At 35.2% G+C, this 19,381-nt stretch overlaps 1 protein-coding gene across 11 annotated transcripts in view; it reads right to left on the bottom strand.

The window, feature by feature from the left end:
• The window catches only part of USP34 (ubiquitin specific peptidase 34), a 236,543-nt gene that overhangs the window by 110,041 nt on the left and 107,121 nt on the right, over nt 1-19,381 (bottom strand). For all 11 annotated transcript variants that reach the window (XM_082357914.1, XM_082357916.1, XM_082357917.1 and 8 more), the window contains 5 exons: nt 17,684-17,898; nt 14,087-14,202; nt 13,868-13,995; nt 4,215-4,304; nt 1,884-1,979 (listed from right to left, as the gene is read on the bottom strand). In XM_082357914.1, coding sequence (XP_082214040.1) covers nt 1,884-1,979; nt 4,215-4,304; nt 13,868-13,995; nt 14,087-14,202; nt 17,684-17,898 — 645 coding nt within the window. The remainder of the gene's footprint in view (nt 1-1,883; nt 1,980-4,214; nt 4,305-13,867; nt 13,996-14,086; nt 14,203-17,683; nt 17,899-19,381) is intronic.

The raw sequence follows: 19,381 nt of genomic DNA, 5'->3' as shown, positions 1-19,381 counted from the left end.
CATGAGGTAAATAATGGGGATTTATTAGAGCAGTAAGTAACTGAAATAAGGTCAAAACAATAGATTCATAATCTAAACGCAGGTCTGTATGAGTCTCAAGCCCATGTGCTTTCTACCAATATCATTAATGCCTTCCTCATTTAATAAGGATAAGGAATTAACAAGCATGGGGGAGGCTGAGGGAAGGAAACTGATCCAAATGTTGGTTAAAGAACTGGAACAGTGTTTGTGGGAATGCCAACTTGTGAAAAAAAAACATGGGATATATTTTAGCATTAAGATAACCAGAGATTAATGACAGTATAATGTGGCACTCAAGAATATGAATTACAGAAAACAGACTGCTTGACTATTAATAAAATGTGTGTTTATAAAATGAATTATAGAAATTCTAGCTCCACTACTTACAAAATCTATAAATTTATAAAAATTTATAACTGTGACCTTGGGCAAATTATTTATCACCTCATAGCTTATACATTCTCTTTTTTTTTTTTTTTTGGCTGTGCTGGGTCTTCGTTTCTGTGTGAGGGCTTTCTCTGGTTGCGGCAAGCGGGGGCCGCTCTTCATCGCAGTGCGCGGGCCTCTCACTATCGTGGCCTCTCGTTGCAGAGCACAGGCTCCAGACGTGCAGGCTCAGTAGTTGTGGCTCACGGGCCTAGGTGCTCCGCGGCATGTGGGATCTTCCCAGACCAGGGCTCGAACCCATGTCCCCTGCACTGGCAGGCAGATTCTCAACCACTGCGCCACCAGGGAAGTCCCATTCTCATTTTTAAAATGAGAATTCCTACTTCAAATAAGTTGTGTGTCTTGAAGTTAATAATACTTAAAAGGTATCTGGCACATAGTAAGCATCAACAAATACTGGCTATTTTTATCACCACTAACATCATTATTCATGTTTGGAAATAAAAGTATACAAAAAGGCCCCAAGTCTCCAAGTTTTAGGTGACTAGGAGGAGGGTGGTACACTGAAGGGTAGAGTAATCTGGAGAAAGAACTGATTTGTGGGGGGAAAATGTGATTTCATTTTTGGAGGTGAATAAGTATGCTTTAAAGGCCTATGGCTTTTCTGAACACTTCTACAATCTGATCAATTCTGATCTACATGAAAGTTTTCTATGCGGATATTTTCTCAATAAATACTGTGCCTACTTCTCTTATTTACTGACGTGCTGATACTGACACTTAGCTGGTTTCCTAGACTTGACCATCAGTTTCCACCAACTGACTCACAAGCAAAAACTTTCTGAATTCTCCTGCTTCCTTCTAGGCAGGCATCTCCCTATAAGAAGCTTTAAACATAGCTATACCACTAACACCCAACTTCTACCAATTCTTATCCAAACTCACTTCAATATATCCAGATATTTTAATGATGAAATATTAACCAGCTATAACATCACAATTCTTAACGTTTTCACACGTCCTAAACTTTCTAATACTAGTATTCAATTATAATAATAAAGGAAAATGTTTTAAATTAACTCTATGATAAATATACTTGTTCAGAAGTAAATATTTATAAGTTTTAGAATCAATGCCCTAATACATTAATACAAGGATACTGGTGATTTCTGAAAAAAATATTTACTTTTGATTCCTGAAAACAGTGACTTATGAACAGAACTCAATAGTGAAGATTAATCAACCCCCAAAGTTATATAACCTACATTTTCCTAAGGTTAAGAATTATAGAAATAACCTTATATAATTCAACTTAAAAAAGAAACTTTCTCTTAAAAATTTCATAACTAAAATTTTCATTACATTTATTTATTATATGAAAGAAAAGGAGTAGGAGTAGGAACACTGGAAAATTATCTTTCACAGGAAAGACAATCAACACTTACACGTAACTTATGTAGTTAAGGTATACTTACAGTGCATGTTTCTGTCTTCCTTCTCTTACAGCTTGAATATAGTATACCAAATTATCAAAGAAAAGCTTCATCATGTTCAGTTCTTTTTCTGCCCACCTGGACCAATTGAAAGAAGAAATAGTTTTAGAGGCACAGGGTAAGAGAATAAATCTATTCTAGAACAGGAAAAAAAATTGTATGTAAAAAATTTTCAAAAGCAAAATCTATCAATTATCAAAAACTTACAAGTTCTGTTTATATTTGAATTGTGAAAAGATATAAAGCAGTGCACCTTAATTTTTATGAAGTTAAAGCACCACAGTGTTTTAATCTCAAAATACTCAATCTCTGTGAAGGGGATAAAATGTCTGGCAGAATGCTAATTATAAATGACTAATATGAGTTAATATTAAAAAACAGTACAATACAGTCCATGTTAAGGATGGACTGTGTGCCTTGGTCATTATTTAGCAGAGTGCCTGGCATACAGAACACATATAATATAAACTAAATGAATCAATCAGCTTGTGTTTTTTTACTGTCAATAACTGCTTATTTTTTAAAATAACTTATTTTAATCAAAGAAATATTCAGGTATTAAAATAAACTAGAAACAATAGAAGAAAAAAAGAAATAGTGATAAATACAATTAGAGATGGCAGGGTCCATAACTAACATAATCTATCTCACACAATACTTATTAGCAATATAACTACTAACATGTAGAAGTACTGAAATTCCAAAACTTCAAATGTAATTTACATCATGTTTTTGCTACAGCCTTCTTTTCCAAATAAGTTACTCTTGCATTGCCAATCACTTGCCAGTCTGTTTGCTGGTTACCTGAAGATTTACTAAGATGATCAGAGATAATTTCCAATTTTAAAATATGGGCCGTTAAGAGTTTAAGAGACAGTATGTACCAAATGCTGAGTGTTACTGCCCATAATAGGTTCACACCAAGTGGAAGTTTTTGTTGTTATTGATGCCAACTAATCATAAGAGCTCAGTTCTTTTAAGTGATCCACTTGATAAGATTTAGGATACCAGTCTCATGTTGGAATTAACTGAGCTTATTTATATTTAACTTAAGGAACAAGCTAAAAGGGTTTGAACTCAATATACTTAAGTTCAGGTATACTTGATAAGTAACTGAATATTCACAGCTTCGCACTTCTATAGAAATGTTATCTTTTGTTACTCCTTAATTCAAACCTCCTCACATGACTACAATACCAACTTGCCCAGGGAAGCTACAAGTGAATCACTTTAATACTTTTGAATTTTGTAATTCAGCCATTTAAAAACCATGGGAAGAGAGTCAATGAAATAAAACTCATGGTACTCTTGTACTTAAAGGATGCTAAATGCTTTCCCCTACTCCTCTGTTTAGTATCTCAAAGAACTTCCTTGCACTCACAAACAGAATTGTCACTAGGGTCACATTGAAATATTAACCAAAGAAAGAGACTTTCTAAGATGATTTTTAAAAACAGTAATAGAGGTTCAGGTTAAACAGATCCCCTATTAAAAGAAAAAAAACCAGCAAGGGCTATAACTCAGAAGAACTAACTTCATCTTATTTAGAACTATAGTACAGACTTCTAAGAATTTTTAAAATCATATTCATTTTGAAAGCAAGTATTTCTACCAACTAATCTTAGATTTGAGAAGGAATTAGATAAAACTCCATCCTACTTGACCTTCAACAGGTCTAATTTTTCCTAAAATTTAAAGTCTCTGAAATCTCTCCAAAAAGTCTATTTTGAATAAAGCAAATAATACATTCTTAGAGGTTAATGAAGTGCCTGTGATAGCCAACTTTCTCTAGAATATTCTCAAACATTAAATCAATATCACATCAAAGTACTATCCTTGAAAGAATTCTTTAACATTAATCATAAGTTCTCCATCTATGTAAAGGAGTAATAATAGGGTGGTGTCAAAATTATCCCTAACGTGATGTAATGTCTAGAACCAACTCCTAGTAATTGGAAAAATTAAAGGCATCCTAGAGTGTTTAATGTGTGGATCTTCTTCAGGAGTCCTTTGCCATGGTCAGATACACTAAAAATCTTTACCCTAAAATTAAAGCATTAATTGCTACAATATTTTTCTCAAACTACAATGAGTACAAAGGTCAGACTTCCCGGTGACAGGGATATACATAATCTCCATGGGCTAAGTGGCAGAGATAGCACTCAGAAATCTAAGCAAACATTTGAATTACACAAAATTCAAATTTTCCTGGTGCAGAATAAAAGCTAGTAAGTTACTCAAAACCTTGTTTGATAATTATGACTGGGAAAAAAATCTTTAACATGAATACTTCTGTTTCTTTTATTTACTTACATTGTAATCCAATGTGTATCATAACTGCTCCCAAACTGCTGAAAAGTACCAAACAGTTTTGGAAGAAGACGAAGTGAAATTACTACTGATCTGAAACAGCAAAAACAGGTATTTATAGAATAAAATAATTTAAAATAGTATCAACAATTCTAGATCTTAACAGAAATTCAGCTATTTAAAATCTTAAATGCAAAAAGAGTTAATGAACTTCACATACATTTCTATGCAAACACAAAATTTTTTCCTAAAGTATCAACTTATACACTGGGGCAAGAAATTCAAGTTTTAAAAATCCAATCCAAGACTTTTAAAGTAAAATACGCTATATAAATATCTGAGTATAAAAGCAAGTGAAGAGCATTTAAATATAAATTTTTTTAATGAAAGTATTCTTTAACAAGTCTCAGGTGCTTCTGAGGATTTAATCAAGGAAAACAGGAAGCAGCAGCTTAGGTAAATTATCTAGAGCAGGGCTTCTCAAAGTTTAGTGTGCACTTGATCCAGCTGGGGGGATTTTGTTAAAATGCAAATTCTGATTCAGTAGGTCTTGGGTAGGTTCAGGATTGCATTTCTAACAAGTTCACAAGTGATACTCAAACTGCTGGTTTGTGGACTACAAACAATAAATGTAGAGAACATTTTTCAAACTATATAAATTATCACTTTCTCCCTAATTCTCACTTAATATAACCTCCATCTAAATTGAGAATCACTGCATTAAGCCATGCTAATAATAGAAGCACACCACATACCTCAAGTATAAAAGGGCCAAAAGGCAATAGGAAATCATTCTAAAACCTCAAGAAGATCTGAGCATGTCTATCTTCTGGAAGAAAAGGGGGTACAGGGAACATATTGACATGCAAATCCCAGAAGTCCTAGTAGGCAAGAAGGTTGCCTGCATGAGCCTTGAAAGAAGCAGGACACACTCTAATACAGTTACTGAATTTCTTTCATTTTTAAGCTTAGGAGCCAGTATTGCTTCATGAAAGAATTTTTAAAAAGAGAAAAAGTTGGCACCCTACCCACAAGTATGGAGTACAAATAAGTCCTCAAAAATGCCTACTCTTTTTAAGAGTACCAGGGATATTAGAATACAGGGCTACACTTCTGAGTGGGAGGAAAACAGTGGCGAATGCTGAGTAGGAGAAACTACAAAACTTTATGTTTCTGAATGAAATCCAAAGTACTTAAATTTGACTACAAAGCCTTGTCTGATCTGTCCCCATTCCTTCTATCAGTCTAACCTATTTTCCTTCCCATCTTCCTTTTTGCTATTCCTTCAAAACACACGAGCACATTCCCGCCTCAGGGCCTTTGCTACTGCCTCTGCTTGGAATGCGCTTTACCTAAACAGCTACCTGAAGGACTCCTTCCCTCACTTTATTAAGGTCTCCTCAACTGTCAACAGAAAGGATGACCCTGACAACTCTATATTAAATAACACCCTTCCATTGCTCCACGAACCTCTATTATTCTTGACTCCCTCCCAATTTTCATTCATTCATCATCACCTAATGAATATTCCTTTATTTAGTATGTCTACCACTAGAATGTGCTCGATGTGAGCAAAGACTGTCTTATTCATTAAAAATTCCTGCATATGGTGCATGCTGAGTATATAGTTCCTTAAATAACAAACCAGCAAAGAACTTAAAGGCAAGATTTTCAAGGAAGGAGGAAGACCAACAGTGTAAAATGCTATATTACAGTTATGAAGGAAAAGGACAGAAAAAATACTACTGGAAGACAAAAGAAACAGCATGTTAGAAGAATGTCAGAGGATCAAAATGACATTAGTATAGATTAAAGAGTATATAGTGGACTTCCCCCGTGGTCCAGTGGTTAACACTCCGTGCTTCCACTTCAGGGGGCACGGGTTTGATCCTGGGGGAGAAGTTCCACATGCTGCGCAGTGTGGCCAATGATAATAATAAGTATATAGTGAAGCAACGAAGACAGTAAATGCCTGATATCCAGTAACTACAAAGTAAATATTCTTTAAATATTCTAAAACATTTAAATTTTTAGTATACTTTTAAACATTAAAATATTTAATATTTTTCAACAAGTTGCACAGAAGTGGTGCTTGGGAAGATAGACCAAGATAGATCGGGGAAATCAATTTCAATTTTAGATTATTTATCTAAAATCCTTTGTCAAAGTTTCAGAAACATTAGCAGAGTTTTTCCTAAAAATTAAGACATAAAAAACTAGAATGAATATATGTATATTAATTTGACTTTAAAAGCATAAAATCAATGAGATATCACAAAGAAAAAAGGACACAGAAAAATTTCACCTAAAATCACAAAAGCAAATTCCAAAATTGTTTGCCTAGTGTAATTTCAACAATACTTTTAAAATACAAAGAAACAAAGACTAGAGATACCACATGTCACTAAAGCAAGTCTTATAGTGTGCAGCAGTTGTATATTTTCTGAAAATCTTATTATATTACCTCTTTTGCAGTCAATGGTGTTAAGAGTCTAGACTTTAAATTTACTTTCCAAATTTTCTACAATAAACATGTTTTCATTTTATAAAATGTAATGTAGAAGCAAGCACATGATGCTTGACATTAGAGAATAGGATGCCAGGCATTGAGCGGGTATTGGTTGAGTTGAGTGAATAATGATGTGGTTCATGTAAAAGAACCCAAAACAGGATTGTAGAAATGGGACTCGTCTTACCTCTACTCCTACCTAAGAGGAATGCTTTTCTCCACAATTCATAATAAAAACACTGAATTATTAATAATTACATCTTACGTGACTAAAACAGTTTTTACAAGTTTTTCCGAAGATTCAGGAACACTCCAAATTTTTCTCCTCAAAAAAAGATTTCAAAGAACAGAAAAGAGACATATTTTAAGTGCCATAAATTTAAGAATATAAGAAATGACCAAATCCAGAATCAAAGTGATCCCCAAACTCTGGAACACTTTATTTAAACTGATAAATTTGAAAGGAAAATGATATAAAGTACTGATTATAGAACGAAAATTACTAAAATATTTACAAACGGGGTAAGATCATGTATTTGTTTGTTGACAATAATAATTTATATTCCAATAATAAAGGAAACTTCACAAGATCACATATACCAACTTATTCCAAGTAAAATTATATCATGGTGTACAGCAGAAACACAACACTGTAAATCAACTACACCCAATAAAAAATTTAATTTTTTTAAAATAAAATAAATAAAATAATGTCATAGCACTTCTCCTATAACAACTATGAGATATTACACCTTGACTTATCAACTTTTTTGCCCAAATAGTTTTGACTGCTGATATGCTTATGAAAAACATCAAAATTACTGTTATATTCAAACTTACATTCACAAATTCTTCCAAGAGTGAAAATTTCAAATACCAAACCACACAACCCTAGGCAACAATATGTTTAAGATGAAAAGGTTCAATGGTCCAGAGTAACAAGATACAGTCAGCCCATATGCAGGTTCCTCACCTGTGGATACAGAGCTAACTGTCCTACCCTATTTTATATAAAGGACTTGAGCACCTGAAGATTTTGGTATCTGCAGGGGGATCCTGGAACCAATCCCCCACAGGTACAAAGGGATCACTGCACTAATTTTAGACTCACGAAAAATGCTATTACTACCTTAGACTGCCCTGGTTCTTTGCTTGATACAAAGGTTTTGTTGCAACCTTTGTTGAAGCTTATTACTTATACAATAGTGTGGTGTGACTCTAAGAATTACCAATGCAACTTTATATTGCTTTAGTAGAATGAACACATTTGCTAGTGGTCTTCACAGTTAAAGTTACATTTGGACGATTTTTTCCTAATCCTAGACTCCATATTTGAAGAAGACTGGTGTGTTCTACAAAATGCTACTGTCAATTTATTTATTTAAAAATATTTACTTATTCGGCTGCATCGGGTTTTAGTTGTGGCACACAGGATCTTTGTTGCTGCGTACGGGATCTTTTTAGTTGCAGCATGCCGGATCTCTTAGCTGCAGCAGGCAAACTCTTAGTTGCAGCATGTGGGATCTAGTTCCCTGACCAGGGATCGAACCCAGGCCCCCTGCATTGGTAGCATGGAGTCTTAGCCACTGGACCACCAGGGAAGTCCCTCAGTCATTTTAAACTATAGTATATACCAAGAGTTGACAAGAAATGCTGTATATAATATAGTCTTTACAGAGAGAAAACAAAACCAAAAAAAAGTACATAGTACCATGCATTTCTTAATTATATGAACCTTTATTTATGTAAACAGAATCCCTGACACGTGAGCATTTTTTCTTTTGTATTCAAAGGCAAAAAGTTTCACACGTGGGTTATACCACCTACTGCATAAAGAATGGCAAAAAAAATAGCATACTGGATAGGTTCCCAGACAGAGTCTCAAATCAATTCTCAAGAAGCCACAGAATTTCAGGAGGTACCTAGCCCAGGATGTGAACCTGCATGTGAACCTGCCTTCTAGTAAACACAGAACACCAAAGGGGCTGATTGCAACCCAACTCCTACTTCCACCCTACTCACTAGACAGCAGTCTTATCTCATTCACCCAAGGTAACAAATACCAAGCTGAAAAGTAATGGATTTTTCATTGTGGGAGGTACTGTCTACCTCATGCTCTCACTTTATGAAAACATTCTGCAAACCAGTCTACTATGTGTTTCCGTGTGTAACTTTAAACCTCCTGCACTGCTGAAATGTTATATGCCTTATAAAACAATCTGCCTAAGGCTAAATGTGCATAAGGCACATGCTGCATGTTTAAAGTGTTTTAAAGTGTAAACACTTTAAAAACTTTAAAAAGTGTTTTAAAGTGTTAACAGTGGGTTCCGTATAAATGGCAGAATTATGGGTGATTTATGGGAGACTTTTCCTTTTTCAGATCTCTATGCTTCCCAAGAAGTAATGAGCCCATATTACTGTTCAAAAGAAAGCTAAGTTCATTTTGTGAAATAAACTGTAATAAGACCATAGAACAGCAAAAACAAACAAAAATTGGTGACAGGTCTATAAACCATGGCAAGTGAGGAACTAGAAGGAAAATTAAAAAGTCAACATAGAGAAAATAAAAAGAAACATAAAACCTGTGTAAACTACATAAAAAATTGACATCATCAAGAAGCAGACATCTGTGGGGTTTTTTCGGTCAAATGTCAGGAAAATGGTAAATGAGTTAAGATTTCAGTGGCCCATTTGTTTCAACATAAGGAAGAGCTTTCCTATTAATATTAACACCCTTGTGCAACATTCCTTTCCTACTGTGATGGCAAACTCAGGGGGAGAGGAATCCTTGGAGAAAGGATTCTTGTGTTCAGAATAGGATTTCTCAAACTCTGATATCAATACTGACACTTCACACAATTCTGTTGTGAAAAGCTGTCCTCTGCATTGAGGGATGTTTAGTAGCATCCCTAGCCCCAAGTAACATCTCCAATTCCATTCATTAATGTGACAACCCAAAATATCTCGACACTGATACTGCCTAGGGAGAAAAAAATCACCCCCATTAAAAACAACTGGTTTAAATGTAAAATAGATAGCTAGTGGGAAGCAGCTGCATAGCACAGGGAGATCAGCTCGGTGCTTTGTGACCACCTAGAGGGGTGGGATAGGGAAAGTGGGAGGGAGGTGCAAGAGGGAAGGGATATGGGGATAAAAGTATAAATATAGCTGATTCACTTTGTTATACAGCAGAAACTAACACAACATTGTAAAGCAATTATACTCCAATAAAGATGTTAAAAAAAACAAAACACTAGTTTATCAGGAAACCAAAACTAATAATGTTTAAAAAAATTAATTATTTTTCAGTTTGCATGATAACTTCAGTAAGTTCAGCCGGTATACGCTGGATGTGTTGCATATGACACAGGCTAAAAAATGCCACTATGCTCTAAGTACTGGCATATATGACCAATTAATAATAGGCCTAGGGTTTTCCTAGTGGCTCAGTGATTAAGAATCCGCCTGCCAATGCAGGGGACATGGGTTCGAGCCCTGGTCCGGGAAGATCCACATGCCACAGAGCAACTAAGCCCGCGTGCCACAACTACTGAGCCTGCGCTCTAGAGCCTGCGAGCCACAACTACAGAAGCCCGTGAGCCTAGAGCCCGTGCTCCACAACAAGAGAAGCCACCGTGATGAGAAGGCTGCGCACCACAACGAAGAGTAGCCCCCGCTCACCGCAACTAGAGAAAGCCCGCGCGCACCAACGAAGACCCAACGCAGCAAAAAATAAAATTAAAAAAATAAATAAATTAAAAAATAATAGGCCTAGCGTAATACATACAGCAACCGTCTGAGTAAATTCTGAGGCCAAAATTAACATCAATATAATAGTTACGTTTACTATATATCAATAAACCATTAAGTAACTATGATTAGGTATAGGATTGCCTCCAACAAATGAAAAATGCTTCAACTTCAAGTGATTTGGGAGTGAACAAATTAAAGCTTAATAAAAATCCAAATTGACGATTCTCCATTTTATACACAGAATTTTCCTTTTGTCTCTTTTAAGCTACACTACTTAGAAAAATATATGCTCATTATGGAAAAATTAGAAAATAGAAAACCATAAAGAAGAAAAAATTAACTGATTCCTCCCAGAAATAACCATTCTACAGTCTCACATATTGCTTGCAATCTTTTTAACAAACGGGCCTATGAGTATATGCCCATATCATTATATAATCTTTGAAAACATTTGACTCTTAAAGGCTACATGATATTTCATCTTTCACATAGCTTTTTTCCTTTTTATTGAAGTAACATACATGAAAAAACATGTATAAACCTAAGTGACAGTTCAAAATATTAGCAGGTGAACATACCTGTGTAACATGCACCAACATCAAGAAAGAAATCATTACCAGCATCCCAAAAGCCTTGGGATATGCCCCCTTTCCAGTCACTAACAACCCAAGAGTAACCATTATCCTGACTATTAAATACAATAGTTTTCCTGATTTTCTTTTTTAATTTATTCATTTATGGCTGCATTGCATCTTCGTTGCTGTGTGCAGGCTTTCTCTAGTTGCGGCGAGCAGGGGCTACTCTTCATTGCAGTGCACGAGCTTCTCATTGCGGTGGCTTCTCCTGTAGCGGAGCACAGGCTCTAGGTGTGCGGGCTTCAGTAGTTGTGGCACGCGGGGTCAGTAGCTGTGGCTCATGGGCTCTACAGCGCAGGCTCAGCAGTTGTGGCACGCGGGCTTAGTTGCTCTGCAGCATGTGGGATCCTCCCGGACCAGGGCTCGAACCCGTGTCCCCTGCATTGGCAGGCGGATTCTTAACCAATGCGCCACCACGGAAGTCCCAGTTTTCCTGTTTTTAAACTCTATATAAACAGAGTAATAGAGATATACTTTTTTACATCTGGCTTCTTCCACTCAACATTGTATCTGTGAGATTCAACCACACTATTCCACGCAGTTGTAGTTCTTTCACTGTTACTACTATATATATACTATTTCATTCAACAAACAGTCCACAGTTTAATTTTCCTTCCTATTCTTTTTTTGTCATTTGAATAGCAGTACAAAGAATAGTTATTTCGAATAACGCTTTTATGAACATTCTTGAATGTGTCTTTTGGTGACCTGGATGTATTATTAAAAGGCACATACTGGGGCTTGCCTGGTGGCACAGTGGTTGAGAATCTGCCTGCCAATGCAGGGGACACGGGTTCAAGCCCTGGTCTGGGAAGATCCCACATGCCGCGGAGCAACTGGGCCCGTGAGCCACAATTACTGAGCCTGCGCGTCTGGAGCCTGTGCTCCGCAACAAGAGAGGCCGCGATAGTGAGAGGCCCGCGCACCGCGATGAAGAGTGGCCCCCATTTGCCGCAACTGGAGAAAGCCCTCGCACAGAAACGAAGACCCAACACAGCCATAAAGAAATAAATAAATAATAATTTTTTTAAAAAAGGCACATACTTAGCAGTGGAACTGCTGGGCCACAGGATATGCAGATGTACTTTTGGGGAATAAAAATTGATACAACTTAAAAAAGTGTTCATTAGCTTCACAAAGACTTTTAAAAGACAATTAACATTTTAGGGACTTCCCTGGTGGTCCAGTGGGTAAGACTCTGCGTTCCCAATGTAGGGGGCCCAGGTTCAATCCCTGGTTGGGGAACTAGATCCAGCATGCATGCCTCAACTAAGTTCGCATGCCGCAACTAAGAGTCCGCATGCCGCAACAAAGATCTCACGTACTGCAGTGAAGATCCCGCACATAGCAACTAAGACCCAGAGCAGCCACAATAAATAAATAATAAATAAATATTTTAAAAAATATTTAAAAGACAAAACATTTTAAAACTAATTTCTATAATACCTATGTAAATGATGAAATATCATCCACCCATTAAAAGCATTCCTTTTAAAGAATATATGCCAAATGAGGCAACTGATCCACTAACAGGGGTCTATTAGTGGTTTCTTATACCTGCATGAATAAGCAATTTTTCTATGTGATTGTTCCAATTATAGCCCTTTAAAGATCAAAAGAAGAAAACTAAATATTGCACTTACTTTTTCTAATTCAATTAGGTAAAAAAAATTTTTGAAGCAGTTATTCAATAAAATTAGACATTTATATTGAGCCTGGGCAGAGGTAAGCTGAAAATATTAATATAATATACTCAATTAGGGGCTTCCCTGGTGGCACAGTGGTTAAGAATCCGCCTGCCAATGCAGGAGACACGGGTTGGAGCCCTGGTCCAGGAAGATCCCACATGCCACGAAGCAACTAAGCCTGTGCGCCACAACTACTGAGCTTTCGCTCTAGAGCTCACAAGCCACAACTACTGAGCCCACGCGCCGCATCTACTGAAGACCATGCACTATAGAGCCCATGCTCTGCAACAAGAGAAGCCACCACAATGAGAAGCCCACACACCACAACAAAGAGCAGCCCCCGCTCGCCGCAACTAGAGAAAGTCCACGCGCAGCAACAAAGACCCAACACAGCCAAAAATCATACACAAAAAAATAAATTAAAAAAATATATATATTCAATTAGTAACTGAATTCACTACATCAGAGAATGGAACAATATTATCAGAGCAGTATAAGGGAAACTGGAGACTGTATCAACAGAACAGAACTGAAAATCAAGAAACTTGTGGTAATTATTTGAGCCCCAATAAGAAGTATATAAATATATAGCAGAATTCAAACTAGGGAAAAAACACAACTAACCTAATTCTTTGTGCACTACAGAAGTCAAAAGATCCACCCAGATGGAAGAACAATGCCATTAACAAAATGTTTATATTTCAGCTTAAGTTTAACTTCACTTATCATATTTAGCTTAATTTATATAAACAGTTCAAGAACATTTAAACTGTAATCTGAAAATAGAGTAATCACCACCATGTTCCCAGAATCAAGAAGACAGTATTCCTTTGTCTCTGTTGGAGGGGATCTAATCAAGAGTGTCGAAAAGTGATGAAAAAAGCAAGACTGTGTGATAACATATAAACCCTGTGGGGGAAAACAGTTTAGAACTAATATAAAAACCACAATTACTAAAATAAATAGGTTGATAATGGCACATTAAATGCTATGAACCCACCATATCTAGGTCAATAAGAATACTGATTATGAATATGATTATTGCATAAAAAATTTTAAATTCCTATTTACCTGTTGTTTCCTAAATTTTCAAGGCAACCTTCAATGAATCTCATTCGAATCTGTCTATCCGTAAACCAACATACTAAGGAACAGAGAAGTTTCTCTGCTTCATTTATTAATCCTTCAGAAAGATTAACCTACAAAAAATGTATATACATAAAGTTACTGTTTATACTGAATGCATTTTGCTGTAATTTTGTAGTCTTTTGGCTTTATTAAATAACTTACTGCATCATCATCTTGGACTATATCCCACAACAAAGTGTTTCCTTTCTTGCAAACGTTATCCAAATTAATGTCTGTTACAGCATTACTGCTGAATTGATGTTTATGAACTGTAGGTCCTGAAGGGGCAAAATATAACACACTATAGAGAATGCAGTTGACTGAAATTGTAAAGTGAACCACAGCATTCATAAAGTTAACAAATTCAAAGTGAAGTATAACAATAAATCTCTTCTTACATCACAAGATAAAAACAAGATTAACACAGTTGCTTTATGAATGAGACAGAATAGTACTGTTTAGAGTTATCAACTACTAAAGTAAAATAAGAAAAGTTTTCATAGCCTCTCCACTATTTCATAGTCTCCTCACTATTACTAATAAGTATGATTATTTAATGTTTTCCACATGTCAAGAGAACTGTATATAAATATTTGAAACCCAAATTAAACATTAAGAAGAAAATTTAACTGAATTAATTATATAGCGAAGGGACGTTCCTCTAAATTAACTTCTGTAAAGTGTCTTATACCTAAAGATTTTTTTGAGATGATTTACTCAAAACATTCAATTAAATTCAAAGCGTCTATTATAATAATTCAGACTTTCTGACTGCCAGACTATAAATTCTCCCTAGCTCTGTTATATTAAGCAAAAATGCTTCTTTGTCTTTAACAGCTTTACCATGAAATTTCCCTCTTAAACTGTACATGTACTTTGATTTCATTAAAATGAGAATTATGCAACCTTCACCATAATTCCGTTTTAGAACACTTTCACCACCCTAAAGCATTCCCTCATACCTAATTACATTTAATCCCTGATCCCATTCTCGAGCCCTAGTCTGTTCTTCCATCCCCATAAATTAGCCTTTTCTAGAAATTTCATATAAATGGAATCATACAATACATATGTATACTCTTATGTCTGACTTTGTTCACTTAGCAAAATGTCTGAGGTTCATCCGTGTTGAAGCACCTATCAGTAGTGTGTTCCTTTTAAATACAGAATAATATTCCATTATATGAAAATATTGTTTATATATCTACCAATTACTGAAAATTTGGATAGTGTCCAGTTTTTGTCTAATATGAATAATGCTGCCATAACACTGATGTAACCAGTCTTTGTATAGACATGTGCTTTCTTTTCTTTAGGGTAAATACTTAGAAGTGGAATTGTTGGGTCATAAGGTAAACACGTATGTTTAAAATTTGAAGAAACTGCCAAACTTTTCCAACACATAGGTATGGTCGCTCTTTTTAATTTTAGCCATTCTAGTAGATATGCAGTAGAATCTCATTCTGGTCTTTAATTTTAATTTCCCTAATGACTAATGATGCTAGGCATCTTTTCATGTGCTTATTAGCCATTTGTGTACCTTCTTTGGTGAAATAAATCAATTCCCAATTTTTAATTAAGTTGTCTGACTACTGAGTTGTAAAAGTTCTTATATGGTCTGGATATACAAGCCTTTTATTAGATATATGATTTGCAAATATTTCTCCCAGTTTGTAGCTTGACTTTTTAAGTTTGGGGTTTGTTTGGTTTATTTGTTTTGGTATTTACTTTTTAAAATTAATTTTATTAAAATACAATGTAAATACATAATCAAGATGCAGAACATTTCTATCACCCCAAAAAGTTCTCGTGTCCCTTTACAATCAATCCCCACCACCAATCACTGAGTAGATGTCAACCATTATAAATTACTTTAGGAAATTTTAGAAGTGCATATAAATGATAATACAGTATGTATTCTTCTGTCTAGCTTCATTTGCTTAGAATGTTTCTATTCAGCCATGGTGTTGAACGTATCAGTAGCTCTTTCCTTTTTATTCCACTGTGAATATACAACAATTTGTTTATCTACCAGTTAATTCCAGCTGAGGTTCACAAATGAAGCAGTTATGAACATTCAGGTACAAATCTTTTTGTGGACGTATGTTTTCATTTCTCTTGGGTAAATACCTAGAATAGGAATTGCTGGGTCATATGGTAAGTATAAGTTTAACTTTAAAAGAAACTGCTAAAACAGTACTCTAAACTGCCTGTACTATTTTAAGCTCCTTCACAGCAATGTATGAGAGTTGTAGTTGCTCTGCATCCTTAGCGTCATTTGATATCAAGTCCTTAATTTTTTACCCATCCCAAATGAGTAGAAATATCCAGTTGTAGTTTTAAGTTGAATTTCCCAGATGACTGTAGATATTGAACACCTTTTCATGTATTTACTGACCATTTTTATATCTTCATTTATGAATTAACTAAATTTATTCATACCTGTTGTCCATTTTTAAATTGTATTGTTTGTCTTACTGTGTTGGAAGAGTTCTCTATAGTATTAAATACACAGTAATACAAGGTAGATTTGGAGAGCATTAATACGTCTAATATTTTGCTCAATTTCTAACTTCGTATAGTAAAAAAATATGTACAATACTGAATAAAAGGAAAATGGGTTAAGAATAGAAGAATGGTGAAAATTTAATAAATATGGTATAAAATTAAATTGACCTCAATCTTAACCCATTCATTTCTCAACAACCACAATAACAACAAAAATGTCAAAATAGGGAATTCCCTGGCAGTCCAGTGTTTAGGTCTCCGCGTTCTCACTGCTGAGGGCCTGGGTTCGGTGCCTGGTCGGGGAACTGAGATCCCGTGAGCCACGCAGCACGGCCAAAAAAAAAAGGGGGAAAAAAAAGTCAAAATAACCTTATCTAGATTATACGCAAGTAACATTTGAAATCAGAAAGTTGTTGCCAAGATCCACAAATTGCACCTCCAAGTCTGATCGTGGCTTTAAAAGCATAAACCTAATCTACCTGGTTTACTTAGTTTATAATTTACTGGCATCCCAAAACCCATGTCCTAGGCTAGCAAGTGCTGATGGTATGTAACCAAGCAAGAGGTTGGATATGGACCTTTAAATTGCCAATTCTAGAACTGTTTTCCCTCTTAATTTTTCTCCCTTTCCTCCTTTATCTCCTACTATTCTTTAACCTCTTCTAACCTCTATTCTTTAGAGTTTGGTCATGTCCTATCATCTTTTTAAGACTGATTTAGAGTGATCAGAGCCATCGTTTTTTGAACATTTTCATCACCCCAGATGAAAGAAACACCTCACCCTTTAGCAGTCACCCCTCCTCTTATTTCTCCCAATCCTCACTAGCCACAGGGAACCACTAATCTATACTTTCTATCTCTACAGATTTGCCTATCTTAGTCCTTTTATATAAATGGAATCATACAACATGTGATTCTGTGTAATCTCCTACTTTTAAGTCCTAAGATTCCTGAATATAAAATCTAATGCAGCCATATATTTTCTCAAATACAAAGCTATAATTTTTATACATATTATTTTTTATTTCTTTTCCTTGTTAAATATCTCTTGATGGAACTGCAGCCTTCATATTCATGATGGAGTATTCATAATAATTTTATTTCCTTGGGGAAAAAAACTATAATATGAAAATTATTTGGCAAAAACATTGAAGTAACAAAACATTGACTGTTGATTCCTTTTAACAATGTGTTATATAAATTATTCCTATTTTAAATAAAGGAATAATTTTACTTACTACAGAACCTTACCTTGACTAAGATGTTCATGGTAAATAGATGCTAAATTGGGAAGATGTTGTTGGAGATGAGATGTTAGCTCTGCATGTGAATTAATCTGAACTAGCTCCTCTTCACACCCAGATTCTTCACCATCAAAATCAGCCATATTTTTTTCTGATTTTGCACTGACCTGGGAGCTGCTGCAACTGACATCATCTGCACTTAGCATATCATCAACCATATGACTGTAACACAGAGAGGAGTACAAAGTTAGCAATTACAAATTTAAACACACATTGTGAATCACAAAAAAATATCTCTCAAAACATTTGGCACAAGTTACAACCCACTCAAGAATAAAGCTACATTTGTTTGTTAACAATATGGAATATTGACAGCTTTACAAAAAATAAAAAGCCCACAAAGTCAGCACTATATATTAATTATACAATATACCTACATATTATCTGGCCCATCAACACACTTCACTAAAACAACTTCAAAGAGAATAATTATAGGAAAAAAAAAAACAGTAAACTTAACTGTTAATTTTTTTATAAACTCAAATCTTAAAGTGAAACCTTAAAATTTATTTACATTTGTTCATCCAACTGCAGAATCAAATCAGACAACTACCAGGAAAAAAATTTCAATTTACAGCTGCAACCTAGATGTGGTTAGTATTAACTGAGGGACTTTTAACTCAATAAACACCTATTAAGCCCTCGCTTCTAAAACATACCATATGGGGTGCTCTAAGGATGTAAAGACAAAATGATAAAAATAACACGAAGAAGAAAAGTTCAGGATTGATTTAGAGACTCACAAATGGTACCCATACACAGAGAATATGGAAATGGCTAACATAAAAAAATTAAATCATTAGGTCTTTTCAGGTAGAGGGTTGGTGTGAACCCTAAAAGAGATTTACAATGTACCAAACTGAACATATTACCCTCCTCAGTTTTATGAACTAATTGCTTTGTCTTCAGTATGTCCTGGGGAGAACTCTGAATGTGCATTTCTGTAATGTCAGACCATAAGCCAGTGGTTCTCAAACAGAAGGCCTAGGGGACATCTGGCAATGTCTAGAGACAATTTTTGGTTATCACAACTTGGGAGATTCCTCTAGTATGTAGGCCTAGAGGCTAGGGATGCTGCTAAACATCCATCCTACAAGGCAGAGGGCAGCATTCACATTGCTGTAAATCCAAAACACAGAATTACCTGGCCCAAAACATCAATACTGCCAAGACTAAGAAACATTACTGTAAACTCATATGGGTTAATGATAAGAAGAAAAAGGCAAAGGAAACAAAGTAGGAATATGTATGGATGTGTAGTTCTCCCAAACAACCATATTAAATTCTGAAAGGCCTGGCAAATAGTCAGATCTAAGATAAATCCTGATAAACTACATACCCCTACTTTATCATTAACTCAAATATTACTACTTGCAATGACAGTAATAATAAATAGCTAATATTTATTAAGTTCTTATTATGTGCCAATCGTATCAGCCCATGAAATGCTCACAATAAGCCCATGAGATAGGTACTACTGTTCCTATTTTATAGATGAGAAAATGATAGTAAGAACAACTAAGTACCTTGCCCAATACTGTAACACTAGTAAATGACAGAATCACTTACTATTAAACACCATAGGTGTATTTCACAGATAACCAAAAAGCTTTATGCTGAGGCTTTATTCTTATTAATATCCTAA

This window comes from Balaenoptera borealis (genome assembly GCF_965194805.1).
Source record: "Balaenoptera borealis genome assembly, chromosome: 15".
NCBI lineage: Eukaryota > Metazoa > Chordata > Mammalia > Artiodactyla > Balaenopteridae > Balaenoptera > Balaenoptera borealis.
Note: the sequence above shows the minus strand (reverse complement) of the source record. Positions and strands in the feature narration are given on the sequence as shown.